The 22,161-nt window shown below is 51.1% G+C and overlaps 1 protein-coding gene across 1 annotated transcript; it reads right to left on the reverse strand.

Moving 5' to 3' along the window:
- Positions 1 to 4,227: 4,227 nt before the first annotated feature.
- On the reverse strand, positions 4,228 to 8,065 carry LOC119103191 (metaxin-1). Its single transcript, XM_037226636.1, has 5 exons — positions 8,054 to 8,065; positions 7,746 to 7,845; positions 7,445 to 7,708; positions 6,056 to 6,231; positions 4,228 to 4,912 (listed from the first exon to the last, which is right to left on the reverse strand). Exons 1-5 carry the CDS (start codon positions 8,063 to 8,065, stop codon positions 4,859 to 4,861), a joined length of 606 nt encoding a protein of 201 aa, XP_037082531.1. The 3' UTR covers positions 4,228 to 4,858.
- Between the last annotated feature and the right edge of the window lie 14,096 nt (positions 8,066 to 22,161).

Genomic DNA, 22,161 nt, shown 5'->3' on the forward strand with positions numbered 1-22,161 from the left:
AACTTGTTGCAAGTTGTTAGTGAAACTGATGCATGTTTCACATTTGTACATGTATTATCTACGTATTTTTTGCCACTCGTGTTGCCTAAGTTGTTCAGTGCATTAGTGAGGAGCATTATTAACATAGATAAGACAGCAGTATTAGCCTTATTCCTCGGACAAAACCAGGAGAATGGAGATAAAGGTGGGTTTATATTTCGGCAACATGCTTTTATCGAAGCAATAGTAGAAGTGAATTCAAAATTGCCTGCCGATGATCCTACTCGACTTTTCAGTTTTTCAAAAAGTAAGCCACAGTTTGTACAGGACACCAACATTCAGGGGATTACTAAAGAGGGATCGCCTCCCATTACCACAGTACAGTGTCTATCTAAGAATTAGAATGCGCGAACATACATGTACCTGCAAACGAATTTAAACAGATAGGCATCACGCATCACGCTTCATTCAAACATGCGAGCGAGTTGAAGTGAACGGGCATCACATATCGGGCATCAATTATTTAATTATACATGCAAGCGATTTCAGTTGAACAGGCATCGCACATCACGCGTCAGGCATCACTTGCACATGCAAACGGTTTAAGCTAGCACACATAACACATGATGGCACATATCACGTTCGCATAATCGGCTATGATGAACCCTGTATGTTAGGATTTGGCCGCCGACTTTTTATAGGAACAGATTCACTGTTGTAAATGATTTGAAGATTGTCGTAATGGCTGGCAATTTAAACTAGTGAATCTATTCTCATAGAAAGTCAGCGATCAAACCTTAACACTACAGGCTCATCATGGCCGATCATGCGAACGTGATATGTGCCTTTATGTGTGGTGTGTGCTAGCTTGCAAGCGTTTACATGTGTAAGTGATACCTGACGCGTGATGTGCGATGCCTGCTCCATTAAGATCGCTCACGTATATAAATGACGCGCGATGTGGGATGCCTGTTTACTTCAAACTCGCTTGCGTGTTTTAATGAAGCGTGATGCGTGATACCTTTTTGCTTGAATTCGTTTGCATGTGCACGCATGCTCATGCATTCTAATTCTTAGATAGGCACTGTGTCGTGGTAATGGCTGACAATCGCTCTTTGTTTAATCCCTTGATGTTGGCATCCTGTAAAAACTGTGGCCTGCTTTAAAAAAAAGAACTGGAAGGTCGAGTAGGAACAGCGGCAGGCACTTTTGAATTCACTTCTGCTATTGCTTCGATTAAGGCATGTTGCCGAAATATCAGCACAACTATATCTCCATTCTCCTGGTTTTTGTCCGAGGAACAAGGCTAATCCTACTGTCTTACCTATGTCAATAGCATTGCCGGTGAAAATGAGCTTGCCTTCGCATATAACTGATCCACACCACGGATTCAACCCATGCGCCCCGACAGAAAAAACAACCTGCACGAAATGTACTGCGCCCATCATCGGGGTACTGACATGTTCATTATGGTTCTAAACAGAAGAGCAACCATTCCTCACTGCTTATAATATCGGTTCCGAAACATAGGCATTCCGCGGGTGACACGCGCTCGGGTAGGTGACGGTCAGTTTGACCCTCGAAGGTTTTTCCTGAATGGTTTTCGAGCGGTGCGGCGTAGCCGCGCCAAATTCTGCATAGGTGTAAAAAATTGAACAGCAGATCGTTTTGTATAAAAAACTGGATCTTCCTCGTAAGGTCGCTCACTAACGGCAAGTCAAAGTCAGTCGATGGATTTAGCGAAGACAGTCTCTAGGCATATGAAGTAGTTTCGGGTTCTGATTTATAATTTATTGGTAATAGGAACCGCATTATGCATCTCCAGTGGACTTCATAAAGGTCAGAATAGGTAACTGATTTAAAATGACCCAAGTCCACAACTTGTTTTTAAGAACATACTGCCTGGCCTGAGCTTTGACGCTTATTTAAGTGCAAAACTCATAGCAGTCTTGTCTTATTTTGGTACTAGGGCCTCCCAAAGGTCAAGCAATGTCACTGACCTTAAATGAGCATCAGTGACCTTTTGCTTAGAACAGGTATCTAGGTTCTGGGGGCACTTTGGATACACATCTGGAGTTTGACCTCATTTGACCTTCATCTCACCCGAAGGTAAAGGCTAGGAACCTCAAAGCTAGACACAAGTGAGTTCACGTACAGGCCAACATGCTATGTGAATTTGGTATTTCTAGCTTTCTTAGTTTCTGAGATTTGGGAGAGGGCGAGTTCACTCCCGCCCACCCGGGTGAATGGTAATTCAACCGGGCGCCCGAGCTTGTCCGTAAGGGAGTATGCCACCTTTTTGTACTTTTTACTTATTGTTAGGTTATACACGGACGATTTGATCAGTGACACCAGTTTTCTCGAAATCCTTCTGAATAGCTCAGAATTGACAAGCGCTCGGGTGGGGGACAAATTGACCCTCCCGAAGGTTTTCTGGAATGATGTTCGAACGGCGCGGCACAGCCGCGTCAAATTTTTCATGACTGTAGAAAATTGAACAGCGTATTATTTAGAATCAAAACTGTAGATGTACCTTGTAAGGTCCCTGACCTATGACAGGTCAAAGTTAGGCCATGGTTTCAACGAAGTCAATGTGTAGGAAATCGTTCAATCTGATGCAATAACGGAATGTTAGACGAGGCCATACATCTCTGAGATGTTTCTTAGGCGAAAAAATATTGAATGAGCAAATAGCGCTGACCTAAGGTCAGGTATGACGGTCAGACCAAGGTCAGAATAAATCTATTTTTTTTACTCCCGGGCTTGCTGTATGAGATAGTTTCTGGTGCTCATTTCGAATTTATTGATAGCAGGAACCGCATTATGCATCTCTCATGGACTTCTTAGTGGTCAGAATAGGTCGTTGACCTAAAATGACCAGGCCAACATCTTTTTTTTAGAAACATACTGCCTAGCGTAAACTTCGTCGCTTATTCAAATGCAGAACTTGGAACAGTCTTATATGATTTTGGTTACCATCACCTTCAAAAGGTCAAACAAGGTCACTGACCGTAAACGAGCATGTGACCTTTTGGTTAGAAACAGTTATTTAGGTCTGGGGGCACTTCGGAGGCCAGCCTGGAACTTAACCTTGTTTGACCTTATTTGACCCGAAGGTCATGACCCTAGGAACCTTAAACTTTGACCTAAGTGAGTTCACGTACAGGTCAACACACTCTGCACATTTAATGTGTCTATCTTTCTTGGTTCCCGAGATCTCAGGGAGGTCAAATTGACCCCCCACCCGAGCGAAGGGTATCTAGCCGGCCACCCGGGCGCGTGTTAAGATTTGAAGTAGCCGCTGCTGCGGGAGAAATCTGATTGGACTCCCTGCTCACCACTACAAAAGAAATACCTGTCACTTCCTTTGTTTTTTTTTCCACGTGTGTGTTCCGTTATGTTTGAAGCACACTAATTTGTCAAAATGTTCGTGTAACAAATGCTACGAAAGCTTGAAACACCCTGTTTAGACAAAAAGTGTTTGCGGATCTGAAGCTATGATTTCGCGAGTTCAACGAAACATCATGCTATGGCTTTGCTTTACGCGTCCACATTTACCACCGTGACTCTTTTTGAGGCGTACTTTTGCTGTGGAAATGGAAGTGTAAACTGGTGCAAACTGACGCACCGGCTCGAACTGCAACAAATTTGCTTCTCAGTAACAAACTCCGCTCGCCGGGCCAATCACGAATGTTCTTTCATTTGCACCAGAAGAGATGCCACGGCGGTCGGCATGACGACGCCGGCCGCGACCACAGCGAAAGAACGTAGTGATGTTAGAGAGTGTTGACAGCTTAATTTGGACTAGAAACTGACCGCGATCAATTCCTTATTATGTCTTTAACGGCGCTGCAGCGGCACTACCCAAAACACGAACTGGTCCTGGCGTTTTACTGGGGTATGTTTTTGAAATATACCCAGAATGTGGGACACTTCTTATCAAAGCTTTCAAACTGGTGGCAGTCAGAACAGAACGACAAAAATATAAAGCAGCGATCCCGGATGTGTTCATGCCGCTTGTCTTTGTCAAAAGCACTACAACAATTGCCAATGTGAGGAACAAAGCATTCGTCACCCCGTGTCATACTGGACACCACGTCACCGCCCGTCAATCGCCGCCGGGCAGGCACAGCTGACAGCAGGACCCCGGGCTGTCTGCATTATAGACCTTAATGTGAGCATGCCGCAAGCATATCTCATTGTGAACTATTGTCTAAGTTCTCAACTCCACGCAGATGAGGACCATTGTTTTTAAGAGCAGCGATGGGGTCTTGAAACTATGCATCTTTCATCTTTTCAGCCCGACAAAACTGTTCACCATCAGCCCACCTATTACCACAACATCTCATGAGTTGCCATGTATATGTGTGGACAGACACACGTATACATATTACATGCCTCATATTACTCGCATACTCATGCTGAACAATCGAATTATGGTACCGGCAAACATGGCAGCATTTGCTATTTGCTGGTGTGAGTCTGTTGAAGAGCAAGCTTTATTCGGCTGAATATCCTAGAAGCAAACGTTCTTTAACAGACTCCTCGGCAATCCGTGTGGCAAACCACAAGTTACACTGTATGCACCAAATACCAACATACACAGCCGTAAAAGCACTATGACCAACGTGCTCACAGTTCTAAAGCCCAATCCCAATCGCGTAATCCAAATCCACATGCTGCGAACCCAGCCAAACAACGCAGTAAAATATGACGGAACGAACGCAGCTGACATGGCCGCACTGGCCCGTACTGGACATGAGGAGGCGGTCGGGTCGGCGCACCGCCAGCATGGCACCTTCCGGAAGCAGCGGACGCGGAGACAGCGGCGTCGCCGGGGCTTGTGACGTCATGGACTCGGCGATCGCCCGGGCAGCGGCTAATCGGCGTCCAGCTCCCCCAGGTCGTACTCGTCCGGCTCCATGTTCTCGATCTGGAAGAGCGCGACGGTTTGTGGGCCGGGGTACCAGACGACAAGGCCACGCAGGGCGGAGACAGCGGCGCGCCAGCCCGTCCAGAGGGATGGATTCACGCGGGAACAGGGGCAGCGACGCGCCAGCCCGTCCAGAGGGATGGAGTTGCGCGGGGACAGGGGCAGCGATGCGCCAGCCCGTCCAGAGGGATGGAGTTGCGCGGCGACAGGGACAGCGACGTGCCAGCCCGTCCAGAGGGATGGAGTCAAGCGGGGACAGGGACGGTGACGTGCCAGCCCGTCCAGAGGGATGGAGTCGCGTGGGGACAGGGATAGCGATGCGCCGTCGATCCGCGACAGGCAATGTGACGTGCTCGTGACGTATAGGGGAGTCACGCCGGCGTGCCGGACTTGGCGGTGTCCCCAGCGGTGCGCCAGCGCAACATCAGACAGAACCACCGGCCGCCTCGGCCGCCATCAGTCACACAGCCCAGGCTGTTCGGAGTGAAGTACGGAACTGCTGCGGCCACTGTCAGCGTCTCATCCCGCACTGCCGCCAGCGGCGCACAGGCGTCACGGCCGGCGTCACGCGTCACGAGACCCCCCTGGGTCGGTGGCGGGACAGACGCTGCCCCGGCCAGCGGCAGTGGCAGGGCGCCGGCCCCAGCGCGCCCACTACCGACGAGGACCCCGCCTCGGCCGAGATCAGGCTCAGCTCCGTCCCTCAGATATAAACGCTTAGCTTGCTCTGACCGCCTGCTGACAGCAACTGGAACTCGAACTGGCCCTCTCCCAGCATCAGGCCCTATGCCTTATCCCATGCCTGGGTACCACCCTGGCAAGCAGTAGTGCTCTCGCTTCGTCATTTCCCCGCGCAATTGTTAGTTCAGGTCCCCAGTGCGCCCCGCACGGGTGCCGTGAAGGTGGCTCGCCCCAGCTATGTCAATGTAGCATGGCCACTCCACCTACCAGCCAGCCTCCACCTACCAGAGTCCTGCCAGCATGCAGGGATGTGTTACCCACTCAGACCCTGTCAAAACCATGCGGCTGAATTGCCCACGCTGGCCACGCATAATGCACGCACGGAGCGACCATGTCGACTAAACAAGTCCATATGCGGATGTCCCGTGACCACGCCGTAACCTCCACAGCCCAGTGTCCCACCTTCACTAAGCCGTTGGCCAGGGCGAAGGCGAGCATGGCACCGGCAGCCACCAGGCCAACCAACAGCTGGTTACGCCGCTTGTTGGGGAACTCTGTGTCGTGCTCGGCGGCCGGGTCGGCGGCGGCGCCGGGGGCCGGCCGACCGACGCCGCTGTGGCGCTGTTGCCGCTCGTACTCTGAAACGCCAGGTCAGGCTGAGGCGCCCGCCAGCACACTGTACGTGCTCACCACCCGGTCCCTTGCTTATTCCGTGAACCCGAACCGCACCAATCAACATGGCTTTGTGGTAGCGGCGGCAGATAAGAACGGCGTGTCCCGCTGGCCAGGGCCGGCGGTGTTTGGGCGTCGCTCGTGCGGTGGACAGGGAAGGGGGGGGGGGGCGGAGGTGCAGCTCGGTGAGCCGTGACGCACCGCTCCGTGGACTGACTGATGCCCGGGGACAGGCCTGACCTTTGGCCAGATCCGGCGGCGGCGGCGGCGACGGCCCGGTCCCGCCTGGCCAGCGCCCACCTGATCGGCCACCACTGCCACCAGCCCCCCATTCACGGCACGCCGCCACCCGGCACCGGCGGCCGACCTCATGGGGGGCAGCTGTGACGTCACAGCTGGTGCCGACCCCGCCACCAGCCCCACTCACAGCACGCCGCTACCCGGCAACGGCGGCCGACCTCACGGGGGGGGGCAGCTGTGACGTCACAGCCGGCACAGCCCTGCCACGGTCGCAGGCGGTCCCAACGGCGCAGCGGGGTCGGCTGACAAGCCGGAAGGCCACGGCCAGCGCCCGCCGCAACACACGGAGCCGACTTCCCATGACGTCGGTACATCCCAGGGTACGACCTCTCCTGTCCGTCACATCCAGCAGGGCGACAAAGGGCACAGCTCTGACACCCCTGAGTCATGAACATTCACATTGCTAGGGTAACGAACGTTCCCTTTGAACTTCGCGACAATATCAAAACAACTGTCGGTCACAGGCCAACGGCATGGCTGGGCTGCAGCAGCCAGGCCAAAACAAGCGGATCGTTGCCAACAATACTCTTTCTGAGCCCCTCCGCGTCAAGCGTACACACGGGGTTCGACGGGGTTAGAGACCGGAACTGTACATCAGCTCTTTACAAACTGGTTGCGCATGTGCCGGGGAATATGTACCGGGGAATGTACGTACGTACGTAACGTACCGGGAAATGAGTGACACCCTTCATGAGCTAATGCCAACGACCACATCCGCATCAGCTATGCATACGAAAGGCTCGCTGCAATCATCACATGGACTACAAAGCTCACACTGGCTGCTTATCACGCACAACTAGCACTATGGCCAGTAAGCCACATCAGCCACCCGCACGGCTCGACGCGACTAACACTACGGCCGTCAGCGAGAGCGCCCACCTGCATACTGTTCGGCGAAGAGCCGCTGTTGGACGCGTGTCACGAAGCTGACGAGGTTGGGGTGCGCCTTGAGCAGCGTCTGCAGGCGGTGACTGGGGAGCGGCGAGCGCAGCAGCGGCGCCAGGTAGCCGAAAACACGCGCGTCCAGCGAGCTCGGCGCGGCGCCCAGGAACCAGTCGCGCTCGCCCAGCTGCTCCGACAACGACGCGAAACACGCACCGGCACATCCGCGCACCAGCCGGTCAGCCGGCGCAGCCGGCACACCTGCGCACCAGCCGGTGACGATAGCTGACTGACCAGCAGAGCCACAGCGCCGGGTCCAGCCGATCCCGCAGCAAGTTGGTGAACGCCAGCGAGTCGGCGCACTGGCGAGCCGACAGCTCAAAGTCTAGGTTGAAGTTCTGCGGAGGAGACGGGGGAGCCGGTGCAGTGATGACCGTCGATGCATCCTCAGAGCATTTGAGGGGATGCGAGGGGCGTACGCAGCGATACACGGCCGTCGCTGGTCTGCTTGGTCTAGTGTCCTCCGGTGTCGTGTCAAGTTCAGGCGTTTTCGCAACCGCATCAAAAGACCGCATCGAAACTCTGCGAAATGCCCGCCTGTTTTACCTTCTTTTTCATGTGGACCATTATGTATTCAAAAGAGCAGAGCTTCACGTCGCCATCGTGCAGCACTGGGTAGTCACGGGTGGGAGACCTCAGAGGGTTGCTGGCCTCCGTCACCTGGACCTCTGTGCCGCATATCTTCAGGAATGTCTGATCATAAGCAGATGCATCACACGAGGTCAGCGTCAAAGGAAGAGAGGTCCAGAACACAGTGCATGTGTGGTTTTCATGGACGATTGCAGCCAGGTATGCAGTGTTTTATGGAATCTCTGGTGAATGGAGACAGCTCGGCAGCGTCCACATAAATAGTTAACATGGTATTCCTAAATGGTAATTACACCACAGACAATGATTGACAATGTACGCTTTTGACAATATGTTGTAATTAGCCCAGGCTAATGATGCTAAAAGGCACATCGCACTAACCAGTTATTGAGAGCTGTTCAATAATGCTATTACCATAGCCTCCACGCACTTGGAGTCAATGGATGGGAGACCCCAATCCCCAGCCCAAACCTTCAAATTCATTCCAGCCATGCTTCTGGATTTCTGAAGCAAACAGCATTTACTGAAAAAGAAGAAACCATGACATTCAGGGACCATAACATAAGGCATCGAACAAGCTTCAGTAGTATTAACCTTGTTTCTCGGAGAAAACCAGGAGAGTGGGGACGCAGTACGGTTGATATTTCCGCCACATGCCTTTACTGAAACAATAGGAGAAGTGAATGAAACAGCAAATGAAAAGAATGAAACCACAGTTGTTTTTTTTTGCGGGGCACCAACATTCAGGGGATTAAACAAAGAGCGGCTGCCATTCGTTACCACGATACAGTGCCTATCTAAGAGTGAGAATGCGCGAACATACGTGTACATGTAAACGAATTCAAGCAAATAGGCATCACGCATCGCGGTTCACTCAAATATGCAAGCGAATTGAAGTAAACGGGCATCACACATCGTGCATCAATTATACATGCAGGCGATTTCAATTGAACAGGTATCGCACATCACGCGTCAGGCATCGCTTACACATGTAAACGATTGAAAGCTAGCACATATCACACACAAAGGCACATATCACGTTCGCATAATCGGCCATGATGAGCCCTGTATGTTAAGATTTGGTCGCCGACTTTTTATACGAATAGATCCACTTATTTTCCTGTCTGGGTGGTCCTGTGCTCTGTGGATGACTTTAAGCTCTAAAGGGGCGCAGGGTCCATACATCCCTCGATTTCAGCCTGTGCGTATTTTGCCAAAAATCGGTTACCGAAAGGGTTATTCCCTGTTTGGTTTTTAGCGTGTTATGGGAGGTACGTATTCTACGTCGGGGAGTCCACGACCTGTTCGTTTGAGATGTAATGAAAACCCGCGACACGCGGTGAATTTATTTTCGCTCGGAAAGTCGATGCGGTAGATTCATCCTCAATTCACAAGGACCCTTCAGGTCACTTTCGGTTAAGCTATGGTCATGAAATTTACCAACATACTAGTTCGATCCAATAAAAACACAAAGTTTTGCGGACCGCCATCAGCGAGCCGATATGATGTCTTATTTCCGTTCATGCGTATGTAGGTTACTGTTAGAACGTAGTGCTGAACCTTAATTTGAGTTAGCGCGAAAAGAATACTGGTCAACGGATCTTCTCGTGGTAAAACATAGATAATGGGGAACGTTAAAAGGAGTCTGAACTTTTTAAAGTTTTGAAACAATTCAATTTTGGATCGAGCCTCAGCAAAAAAAAACTGACTTTTGCGTAGCGCTGTTGGAAAACGTTTTTTTCGTGTACCACATACGTAACAGAGCCTGGGGGCTTACAGCCGGCGCTCCGATATGCACATTATTGGTTGCAATGTACTCGGCCCAGTGTAACGTGAGTGGCGTTTCGTGTTGATATCATCATATTGGAGACGGGTGACCGGCCCCGGATAATAACAAGCGTCAGACATACACTGTGATCCAGTGTCGTGAGGCTGGAACCCCGCAGCGTGATACGGTTGGCTTATTTTGAACATAAGGAATCTCATGCGTCTCACATACGGGCGCAGACAGGGGAGGGGAAGCAGGCACAAGGAGCGCGTGACCCCTTCGTTCCCTCGGGCTCCAGAGGGTCCCTCGGCATTGACAATCAAAGGCGTGATTACAGGGCTCGAAGTGCTGAAGGGCTGGGCGGGGGTCTCCAGTCCGAAGGATCGGGGCCCTCTGATGTCAATCAGAGGGCCTCTGGCGGTGAAAGGGACCCCTATGGAAAAAGCCCCTCACTTCGGTCGAGATCACCAGCAATCGGCCCTTTGTCAGACTGAGGCCCATTCTCCAAGCATGGACGAGGTCTTGGCCCGCGAATGACATTGAGAAAACCTCGCAAGTCGCATTGGTCGGGGTTTCCTTGTCGAACAGGATGTCCTCTGACCACCAATTGGTGTCCATCACAGCCCACCACATGTCTTCGCCGTTGCTTCGGGATCTCTGAGAACGACAGAAGATTGTTGGCAGCGAAAGCGTGCATAGTGAGTAAATAAGGCAGTTGAAGGGCTCCGACTCTCACAGGAGGCCTCAGTAACGAACGAGAGCCCTCTACCCCGCCTCGACCAATGGCTCGTTAAGTGGAACTGGGTCTCCTGTGCAAATTATTGGAGTCTCTGTACCCGTAAGTGATCCTTTTGCGTCAGTGAAAGCCGCTGCGTCGATCCGGCTGCAGCTGCTCCGGTCAGAAGACTGCCCGCATCGGGGGGGGGGGGGGGGACCGATACACAATACGCTCCCTGATGGCCTACGAATGGAGCAAGGGGCCCAATCCCCATGTCGCGAGATGGCAGCTGGTGAATACCTTGGGCTGGGATGGAAAGGTTTTTTAGGAGTCACTGACCGGGAAAGATAATACCCCCCCCCCCCCCCCCCCGCCTCCTCTGATGTGCTACCATCCACTAGTGTAGGGTAGTGTGCTATGCAACAGTATATCTACCACCCTGGTGTACTACCCACGCCCTCCCTCGTCACGCATATCCAAGGGTCTCTTAAGTTTGTTAAATTCATTAATGTTCTCTAAAAGCGCGAACGCCGGCAGACCCGGATTATAAAGTGAAGAAAATTAGGTAAAATCCGAAAATGTTTTGAGGATTTTTGTCAGGAGCCTTTATTGCGCTATATGCTTCCTTTTCAACTTACCGAGACTCTTCTCTAAACCAGCACATTATTCTCCAGCGGTTCTGTTTCTCTCTCAGGGTCTTCCTCAAAACAGCCCCTCTTTATATTTCCACACAGCCCCAAGCTTAGTTGCGTTCTCTAAAATTTCCCGAAAACTCCACATCTGTTTACACTGAGTAGGTCTCGATGTCAGCTCCTTTCAGACACAACATAGATGCACATAAAAACACAATGTACCGTGCGTCGCGGCATTTATTAGTAATCATGGTTCACAATCAGTTCACGTGGAATGTTGCATAGCCCGTGCCGGCAACAAAGTATACTTAAATGACCGAATACAAGTTGCATCTCTGAGCAGACTATATACGGTCCACCACATTTTTCTGAACAGGAAACATGCCAACAAACGTGGCCTGGCGGAGGAGATCGCTATGCCATGCCAAAGCTCCCAGCATCGCACCTGAGAAAAATGGGCGGTTCCATAGCACAGCTGATGCTCTGTGACGGTTCTTGATGTACAACAATGGAGCCAGCGCCGTCACAATGACTTGGCTGCAGAGCATCAACGCTGGATACCCAGCGATTTGTCCCTGTAGTCGCTTTTCCGAAAGAGGCGGCACCTGCTACATTTCGTCCCTCTATGCCTGCGGGCTGCCCAAACCAAACTGAAATTTACAGGCACTAATAATTCTAAGATTTGTCAAGTAGTAATTTGACGGAATTTACGCAGCCTTTAATCGTGATACCCTGAAGGCGACGATGATGCGCCGACGACGGGGAAGCTACGTTGGAGCTGGTGACATGGTGCTGTGGCTGACAACACCGCGCCTGATCTGTAGGCACGACGACAGGGCCGGCCACGACGGAGCACGTGAACGGAGGAGCCCGTGCACCTGAAAAACATTCAAATGCATATGAAATTCTAAGAGTGAAAACGGGAAGCCCTAAAAGGACGGCACGCTCGGCAGACAAAACCACGGTAAACGTGAGTTCACTTTTAAATGAACTTGGGAAATTCCTTCCACTGTCTACACCATAAATCCTTTCACATCTTAATATGATTTCTAGGAGGATGGCCTAGTCCGTCCATGACTTACGATGGAAAAGACTTTGATAACCCACAATTTGTTCCCACTTTGCTGACCGTGAGATTATAGGGGTTAAATGAAATGCTGCAGCTTGCACCGACGTGACAAACACAAGATTCTCGACCATGGTCTGTGTAGCCCTCCAGCCAGGGCCGTTACACCACAAGAGACTACCCTACCTTAGATTACCACTTAGGTTACCATCAGACGTCACATGGGGCGAAATTCGTGTTGAGACCAAACGCTTTGGTATACCCATTTGAGATCCATAACGCGGAAAATGGAAGTAATAAATAAACAAAAACTAATCCTCTAAAACCATGACTTTTTACAACACGTCACCGGAGAAGCAGAGCAATTGCATCAGATGAACTGACCTAAACTGACATGACCTTAGCCTGAGCTGACGTGACCTTAGCCTGAACTGACATTGCTTCAAAATTGTTTTTATGGTGTGACCCCAACGGAGAAGGAAACGCTCATTCGTTTCACCCAGTTACACAGCTCTACGGCCGATATTGATGGTATACTTGCTTTGATATTGGTTTGAAAATAGTGGTTTCAAGTGCTCTGAGGTCACCGAAGACTTCGATGCTTTCCAGGGTAACCTGCACCGCCTGTAACATCGCCCAGGATGTCATATGCGTCACTCAATGCCTGAGTGAAGTTACCCGGGATAACCAATGTTTGAATTTTTATTGGCCCATTAGATCCTTAGATATCATAGGCACAACGTACTGTTGGCGCTGGAGCGTTACGGGCTGCGTATTTTGGAGATAAATTTTGAACAAACCACCTGGTATGAATGTGCCTTTTTCCCATTGTGCTTTCAGACCATGTGATATTTTTTTTCAGTTAACTGTCTTAGTCTGAAACGAAAATGAATGGACCCTTCCTTGTACTCACTATGCTAGTGACAGCGCTGAAAATTCGATTGTAGGTTGAGGCCACCGTGACGCATGCTCTGACGTCAGAGATATGATAAGGACGTTCTGAGCCAAAGTTAGATACCGGAAGATGCGAGACAGGATGGGACAAACGAAACAGCAGAACGAATGGTAGTGCACGACAGATGGTAGGGCAGGACAGCAGACAGAGGACCTGGGCGGGGGGCGGAATTCCAGGGATTGAGTACAGAGGGCAGAAAGCGGAGTACAGAGGACATGACGGCCAGAATGAAAAACAGAAAACAGATAAACACAAAACCCGCCCTGTCCTGGCCAGCGCAGCGCTTATATGTACTGTTCAAGACAGGACAGGACAGGACTTGATAGAACAAACCGGCCATGACAGTCTCAGCCTTATGGGAGTTTTCAACTTTCGCCCAACGATGGGTCTCAGAGCCTCCCCGAAAGATGATGGAAACTAGCAAACTATGGCCACGGCAAACATGACATCGAAAAGCCCCAGGCAAGCTGCATTAGATGGATGTGATTGAATACGGGTAAACGTAATATTAGACAGGTCAATCAGGTCATATGGATCTAATTAGAACGCCTAGCAGCCTCCTCTTATGTGAAGAACTAAGATTCCTAAGACATTGCAGATGATGGCGTCCTTTGTGTTCGGAAATATTTACCAGAGGAGTAAAAATAGCGAACATCGAGAGATGTGAGTTGTGATGTTTTCGTCAATTGGCCTCTACAGCGCACTCAGATGCTGAGGCTATGTGGCGTCGCCTGCCTCTCATCCTGGCAGGAAAAGCGCGCAGCGCGAAGAATTCAAGCCCGTGCCTCTGGTTTTCTAGGTGCACAGCCCTACACAATCTGTACCCGCCGTACGATATGGCATGCCAGAACGTCTTATACGAACACTTTCAAAACGCAGATCTGTCCACAAAGATCGTAGTTCGGCTCAGCTTGAGCTCGGGTGAACATACGTCGCAAAAGAAACCAGAACGATATCAATGCTCAACAGTGATATTGATATGCGACTCAAGGGTCAAAGGTCATTGCACTTGTCACTAGCTCGACATCCAGACCAGGACATAAACACTACCATTTGGTTTGTTGGCTATTCATTCCTTAAAAGATTACTGTTTACATGGGTCGCCGAATGGACTTACAATTTAGTCTGGGAGGATAATCTGACCAGAGACCTTTCGTTTGCGTTAACATAGGCAAAATCGGCTTTACGTCTGTTTGCTAGCCGGTAGTCCGAGCTTGAAGATTTCAAATTGAGGTGCAATTATGTGGATGAAGTGCGTTTTTGAGACAGCTGGTCGCAGTGGTGCAGTTGCTGTGCAGATGATAGCTGGAGAGCGTCAGGGTTTGTGCGGAGATCGTGGCCGGATGAATACGTGAGAAGATGGACCACTACCTTGAGAAGTTTTGGGCATTTTTTGCAAACCTTTGCTCTGACCTAAGGTCACCATCTTCTGGAAAGGATTAACTATCGGCGAAGCTTATCTGCAAACTAAATTTTTGTATGTTGGGTCATTTTTGGTGATCTTTTCAACTGACCCAAGGACATAACCTTCTTGCTACTTATCGGCCATGGCCATCGATCGGTACAGGTTTCGTGCCGATCGGTCACATAACGGAACATGGGGGTGTCTACAGCCAATATTGGAAGTATCGGACGTTTGTGGTTACGTTTGACCTACCAACTGTCACCATGTTTTGAAAAAGAGAGGATTCCAGCAATGGCGCATCAATAAGTGAAAGTTTCGTAGTGATATGTTCCTTGCGTTTGGAGATGGGGATGTCTCCATTGATTTTCCCACTTTTTGGAATTTTTGGCGCCCTTTGACCTATCCCAAAATCATCATATCCTGAGAAGGACAAGCAGTAGACCAAGTGGCCTAAAATTGTGAAAGTTTTGTATTGATTGGTGCCAAAGGTTCGGAGAGTGGGATGTTCAACAGGTATTGGAGGCTATTTAATCTCTCCCGTTCTTGCAGACCTACGCAAGCAAATTTATTGCACTGACTGCAAACAGAAATAAGCATATATCCCCCATATATATCTCATATCCCTCTCTAGAACCTATTCGTCTGCCTGACTCTGCCTGCCTATCTATATGGCGCTGCCTGTCTGACTATCTGACTGATTGTCTGGCTCTGGTTGTCTGACTCTGTCCGACTGCCTGCCTGACTCTGTCTGTCCTGACTGTGCCCGTCTGACTGTCTAGCTGCCTGGCCATACCTGACCCTGTCTGCCTGTCTGACTTTCTCCTCCTGCCTGACTCTGTCTGACTCTGCCTGACTGTCTGGCTCTGCCCGACTGCCTGGGTCTGCCTAACCGCCAGACCCTGCCTTCCTTGACTTTCTGGCTCTGCCTGCCTGACTGCCTGACTCGGCTAGCTTGACTGTGTGGCTCTGCCTGTCTGGTCGCCTGCCTGACTGTCTGACAACCTGGCTCGGACCACCTAACTGCCCTGCCTGCCTGTCTTGCTTTGGTTGACTGTCTGGCTCTGCCTGCCTGACTGTCTGACTCTGCCTGCCTTACTGCCTGACTCTGCTTGCTTCACTCCTGGCTCTATCTGGCTGACTATCCGGCTCTGGCTGTCTGATTCTTCCTGACTGCCTGCCTAACGCTCCCTGCCTGGCTGCCTGCCTGCTTCTGACTGCCTGACCCTGCCTGTCTGACTGCCTGACTGCCTGGTTGGAACGCGTCCATTCCTTTTCGAACATCCAACAGTATGCATCACAAGAAGACCTGGCTGCTTAGTAAGATAAGGAGCCTCACTCAGTGGTTCCATCAGACGGTCTTGCTGTATAAGCTGTACACGGTTGATAAGAGCTGGCGTATGACTGCGTAGGAATTTTTGTTTTCTGAGAGGTCCTAAATAGTGATCTCACTGACTGACATGTCAGATTTTGAGGGTGTAAAGGAATAACGGTATTGTGAATGTTAAGTGTTTTCTTGCCAAAATCTAATTTTGCACCAAAGCAGTTAAGAAAATCAGTTCCCACAATACAGTGGTTTTCTACAATTCGCTTAGTACAGTTTTCACAGTTTTGGAACAGGTTTCTACCATTTTGTATACAATTTGTAGCTTGAATGTTGTTAAAAACTTTGAGATTGCTATCGGAAAAATAGGAATTCCAAGAGTTTTCAGTCTATACCCAGAAACAGATCTAAGGGAGGTAAAGTCACTTGTTGAAAACGTGTAAACATTTTTGCGCGAGATTTTGTCACAAGCTTCACGGGAAATAAGGGAGATGTCGGCACCTGTATCTAAAACAGAATACATTTCGCGATTGCCAAGGTCTATCCAGCACATCGGAGTGTCCGGTATGATAAGGACTTCCTCAATATTGCGAGTGGAGCCATCTTGACATTTTTGAGCGCTGGGGGCTGTTTCGAACGCGACAATCACGTTGAGTGTGGCCTATGCTTGAGCAAATAGCGCCAATGGGACGACAATTATTTGTTCATTGACAGCGTGAACACGCTTGATATTGCCTGCTTCGTTGCAAGTTTGGAGGGTTACGCGGAGACTGAAATGAACGTGAACTGAAACTTTGGAGATTCCGTTGTTGGAAGTTATTATTTCCCGGCCGTTCTGACGTCTGAAGCTGACGTGCTTGTGCGAAATTTTGTGCTTGTCTCTGCGACTATCCATTTCGAGGCACATATCCTTGATTATACGGATGGCCTTGATATTTTGGCAGGTATGGCTACCAAATTTGTTTGGAGGTTGACATCTGTTTTGAGACTTTATCCAATTTTAAGCTTAGCTGTTTCAGCGACTCCTCCCATTTTTCAACTTTTTTCAGCATCGGTTACGTTACGGACAGTGCCAATATCCGTTGGTTCCGCAGTGGGGCCTATTCTTTCTCTACACTTTTCATATGTGCGGTGCGATACTGATCCGCACACGTAAAATTAACGGCTTGCTGAAGCGTATAAAATTATTTACGGAGGATTCCGCGGGCTAACCTATCGTCAGTCATTCCTTTCTGGGACACTTCCACCAGAAAATGTTGAACCTCGGGACGAGACACAGCATCAAAAGCCTCGGATGCTCTCGGTTGAAGCGTCTTCGAAACGTTTTGCATAACTTCTCCAGAATACTGTTTAACCTTCTTAACTAACCTGTTTAACCTTTAACCTAACTTCACTTTCGCGCAATACGGATCCTGTAGCTCACTGTATCGCTCACTCAGTCCCTTACGGAGATCTCCCCAGCCAATTTGGGGATTTTCATTCATGAGTCTACAGGAAAATTTTCCTGAGGCGTTATGAAGCATTAGCGGTTTTGATACATTAGGCGTTATGATTAGCATTGGGGCTTCAGATACTGACCCAGTCATTATTCCACGCTTTTTGTCCAAGCTTGGTAAGTTTTAGCCATGCTATACGCTAGGGGTGTCACTTTTGAAAAGCGTTTGGGGTTCAACTGGAAACGTTGAACTGATGTGCCTGCAAGACCTGATTTTTCCACGAATTTCGGCGGCCACATGAATTTCCTTCCTCGATGTGAAAAGTTAAAGAAAGTTTTTCATAGGCTTAAAATTGTTTCCATTCGTAGGAATTACTTCTCATTTCGAGTCAATATGAAATTTGGAGGGGGGGGGGGGATTATCAGAAAAAGTGAACCCAATGCCATGCAATGGGCTATTGAATCTGGCCCTAGGCCAACAGCAGAGACTGTAGGCACCAGCACCCACCATTCAGCCATGCAAGAAATGTGACAAACGTGACTTAAGTTCAAATACTGAGTGACCATTGCCCTGTCTTCCATCTCTTTCACTTTCATGTCACCCTCTACTTCTCTTCACGAGCTTCATACAAGGGGCGCTGAGAATGGATTTTTCATCAATCCCATATGATATTATATTACTCCATTACACTCCTCAGAGCCTATCGGCTTGGAAAGCATAAAAATGACAATGTGATGTGTCACATAAAGATGCATTCCCTGTGAAAGTGTTCGGTTTTATGGCAGGCAATATGGCCAATGACGAGGTGCAAAATTCAAAGTTTTTGGGTCGCCCCAAGTTTGTTAAGTCGAAAGGCTGTGACAAAATTATAGCTTCATACTAACCTTGCACAGCGCACAGCAAAACTGAATTGTCCTGGGGCTTACGATATATCGCTCTGGCGAAATATTGTAGATTGACCACATGCTGAAATGATTCATTATCTCGAACAGACTTTGAGAAGCTTTTTGCTGTCCGAGGAGATCCCTGTAGACACATTTCGTAGTCCCAGCCGTGATCTTAGACATGATCGAGATCATCACAAACGATCTCCTGGGTATGCTCGGCCTCCTGGGGAACATCTTTTTGAGAAAAAAATCAAGATGCATCCCCAACTGTATGACCTCCATCCATGGACCGGTTTCCATAATCTCCTGGAATTAACCGTGTTTCTCATCTGATGTACTTAAATATGTCTATAGCATGCCTCTTCCTCAAACTTAGGTAAGACATGAGTTTCATGATTTTTTAGTCGCTGCATTACGAGACAGCAATTTTCCGTCACAAAAATGTTCGGTTTCCACAGTCGAAAATATTGTAATCTTTCTCCGTAGGATGAGCTCACGGTGGGCACGTGACTTAAGGTCAAGAGATCACAAAGTCATTAATTTCCAAATCACGAATCAAGGTATGAGTAACAAGCTATGCCATGATACCACGCTCGTCCAGCAGTGCAGCGAGACATTGCAGCGCAGACCCCCGCTGTGATGCACATTTGGACAGGAATAGACTAGTTGTCTGAGTAAGGCTTTTATTGGTGCAATGCCCCCAGCCCGAATAAACAAGACCCGACGACATGCAATGCAACATGATTGCATCCGCATATATCAGCAAGCCGTCACTATCCAGGCCAGCTTAAAGCCGACGAAGTGAGAAGAGCGCCGACATTTCATCGTCGTTGACTGAAGCGCCACCTGCCGTCGTGATCAGCGCGTCCTCTGCCGGCGCAGGTACGCCATCCTGAACGAGTGCTGGCGTCTGATAGCCAACGGCGTGTTAGATGTACAAGACATGGACACGGTGATGAAGGGTGGCCTGGGGCCGCGCTACGCCTTCATGGGACCACTGGAGACAGCCCACCTCAACGCTGAAGGTGACGGACGCCCTGGACGAGCTGCACCGAGCCCGCGCTCTGGGGAGGGTAAGGAGCACTCTCTCTGAGCTTCGACGGCCCTCCTCGTTTGTCTGTCTGTCTTGACCTGTCAGTGTTCGTCCATATGTGGTACCAGTGCCCCTAATGTCTGCGACTTCTGCGTGATCTGATGCACGTCCATATGTGGTACCAGTGCCCCTAATGTCTGCGACTTCTGCGTGATCTGATGCACGTCCATATGTGGTACCAGTGCCCCTAACGTCTGCGACCTCTGCGTGATCTGATGCACATCCATATGTGGTACCAGTGCCCCTAATGTCTGCGACCTCTGCGTGATCTGATGCACGTCCACATGTGGTACCAGTGCCCCTAATGTCTGCGATTTCTGCGTGATCTGATGCACGTCCATATGTGGTACCAGTGCCCCTAATGTCTGCGACCTCTGCGTGATCTGATGCACGTCCATATGTGGTACCAGTGCCCCTAATTTCTGCGACTTCTGCGTGATCTGATGCACGTCCATATGTGATACCAGTGCCCCTAATGTCTGCGACTTCTGCGTGATCTGATGCACGTCCATATGTGGTACCAGTGCCCCTAATGTCTGCGACCTCTGCGTGATCTGATGCACGTCCATATGTGGTACCAGTGCCCCTAATGTCTGCGACCTCAGCGTGATCTGATGCATGATTGACTTCGCCGCACTTATGGCAAACCGTTGTGACTTAACGGATCTTCTCAGTGTCGCAGGCGTTCGGCCCGGCTTTGAGGATGGACGGGAAGCTGGCGGAGGAGGTGCGCGCCCAGATGGCACAAATTGTACCGCTGGAGAAGGTGCAGGTCTGTAGCGCACGCTGCTGGAGCAGGTACTGGTGCAAGCAGTGATGGTGGTGCAGCTGGAGAGGCTGCAGGTCTTTAGCGTGCGCTGCTGGAGCGGGTACTGGTGCAGGCAGTGGTGGTGGTGCAACTGGAAAGGCTGCAGGTCTGTAGCATTCGCTGCTGGAGAGGGTACTGGTGCAGGCAGTGGTGGTGGTGCAGCTGGAAAGGCCGCAGGTCTAGCGTGCGCTGCTGGAGTGAATGATATAAGGCAGCGGTCACATTGTATCGAACTGGCTGCAGCTCTGTTCCCGCACCGGAGATGGTTGTTTCGGGGCTGGTTTTTGAGGTCCTACGTCTATGCTTTCGGGACGAACATGACATGGTTACGGCCTCCCCGTGTTGACCAGGATCACCGTGGACGCGGACCACGCTACCCGTGGTCCTTGATGCTGTTTCAGGAGCGCCGAGCCTGGAGAGATGCCCGCCTGGCAGCCCTGGACAGGCTGAAGAAGGACATGGACAGTGGCAAGTAAACGACCGCTCTCCCTCTGAGTCCCGCACGACCGACCCCACGACCGCTCTCCCTCTGGTCCCGCACGTGCCTCTGTCGACCGAGCTCGACTCGCCGCCAACAGTGGACACCAACGCTGACCCCGCTAGCTCTGCTTCATCAGTCTGAAACAGACTGTATTACTTGAGACCCATCGTGCTCCAGACATGTGTGCACTCATTTGCTGGTTTCAACTGCCCTCATTCGTGACCAGCTGCTCGTGTGTGAGCCGGGCCAAGGTCGGCCAGGTCAGTCACCGCTGAGCAGCCTCGCGTATATGTCGGGCATGTATGCCACCTCGGGACAAACCCCAACTGATGGGCTGAATACGATATGGGATTCGAGCGAACCCAGTGATGGACCAAGCACAGCTGTGTCGGATGTCCTGTGATGCCCTTTCGGCGAACGCTATGCACAATACATGCAAGTGATTATATGTGCTTTGTTTACAGAACCCGGGATAGGTAGACTCAACAGGCCGACTTCCCCTGTTTTGGAGTTTTCTGGCCTTTTTGCCGATGCTTTTACAAACATGTCTTGATCAGTTTTGATCTTGATCAGATCAGTTGGCCACCCACAGCCCTGGCCACCCACAGCCCTGGTCACCCACAGCCCTGGTCACCCACAGCCCTGGTCACCCACAGCCCTGGTCATCCTCAGCCCTGGCCACCCACAGCCCTGGCCACCCACAGCCGTGGTTACCCAAAGCCCTGGTCACCCACAGCCCTGGCCACCCACAGCCCCGGCCACCCACAGGGGAGTTGGTGAACAGCGGCCAGGCGGGGCGCCGCGGAGCCAGCAGAGTATCCAGACGGCGCCGCTGCGGTCTGGCAGCGTGTCGACGTCCCCAGGTCCCTCTCGGCAGTGGGGCTTGGTCCGGACCGTTGGTGGTGGCGCGGCTCACAAGTGCCGCCGACGCCAGCAGGAGTCGACACCGGCACCGCGCGGCGTCACCGGTCCGTCCCACGCCGCGCTGGAGCCGCCGCTGGAACGCACAGGCCCAGGGCCGTCCCTCTGGTCCACGGCTCCCTCCCCAGCCTCCTCCGACCGGGAGCTGGCCGCCGGCACCGCGCGGCGACACTGGTCCGTCCCGCGCCGGGCTGGAGCCGCCACTGGCCCGCACAGGCCCAGGGCCGTCCCTCTGGTCCACGGCTCCCTCCCCAGCCTCCTCCGACCGGGAGCTGGCCGCCGGAGGTCAGCGATCTCACTACGCCGAGGTCGGACGACGGCAGGGCCGGCCAGGGACGGCTGGGCACATGACGGCAACGTGGACCTGCCAGCTGCCACTCTGCCTTCAGACTGACCCTGCAGTGACCTCGGGCGAGCCGGGTCAGCCAGCCACCGGACAACACTGGCTCATCGTTCGTCCATCGCCGGAAGGCAGGGGCCGCGCCGAGCAGGTGTCCACGCCGTCGGCCCAAGCTCCGGACCTCCCCTGCTCCGCGGAGTTCCGCCCAGCACCGCTCCCCGAGCTGACCACGGCG

Source organism: Pollicipes pollicipes, unplaced genomic scaffold (genome assembly GCF_011947565.3).
Source record: "Pollicipes pollicipes isolate AB1234 unplaced genomic scaffold, Ppol_2.1 Scaffold_5724;HRSCAF=6776_pilon_pilon_pilon, whole genome shotgun sequence".
NCBI classification, from domain to species: Eukaryota; Metazoa; Arthropoda; class Thecostraca; order Pollicipedomorpha; family Pollicipedidae; genus Pollicipes; species Pollicipes pollicipes.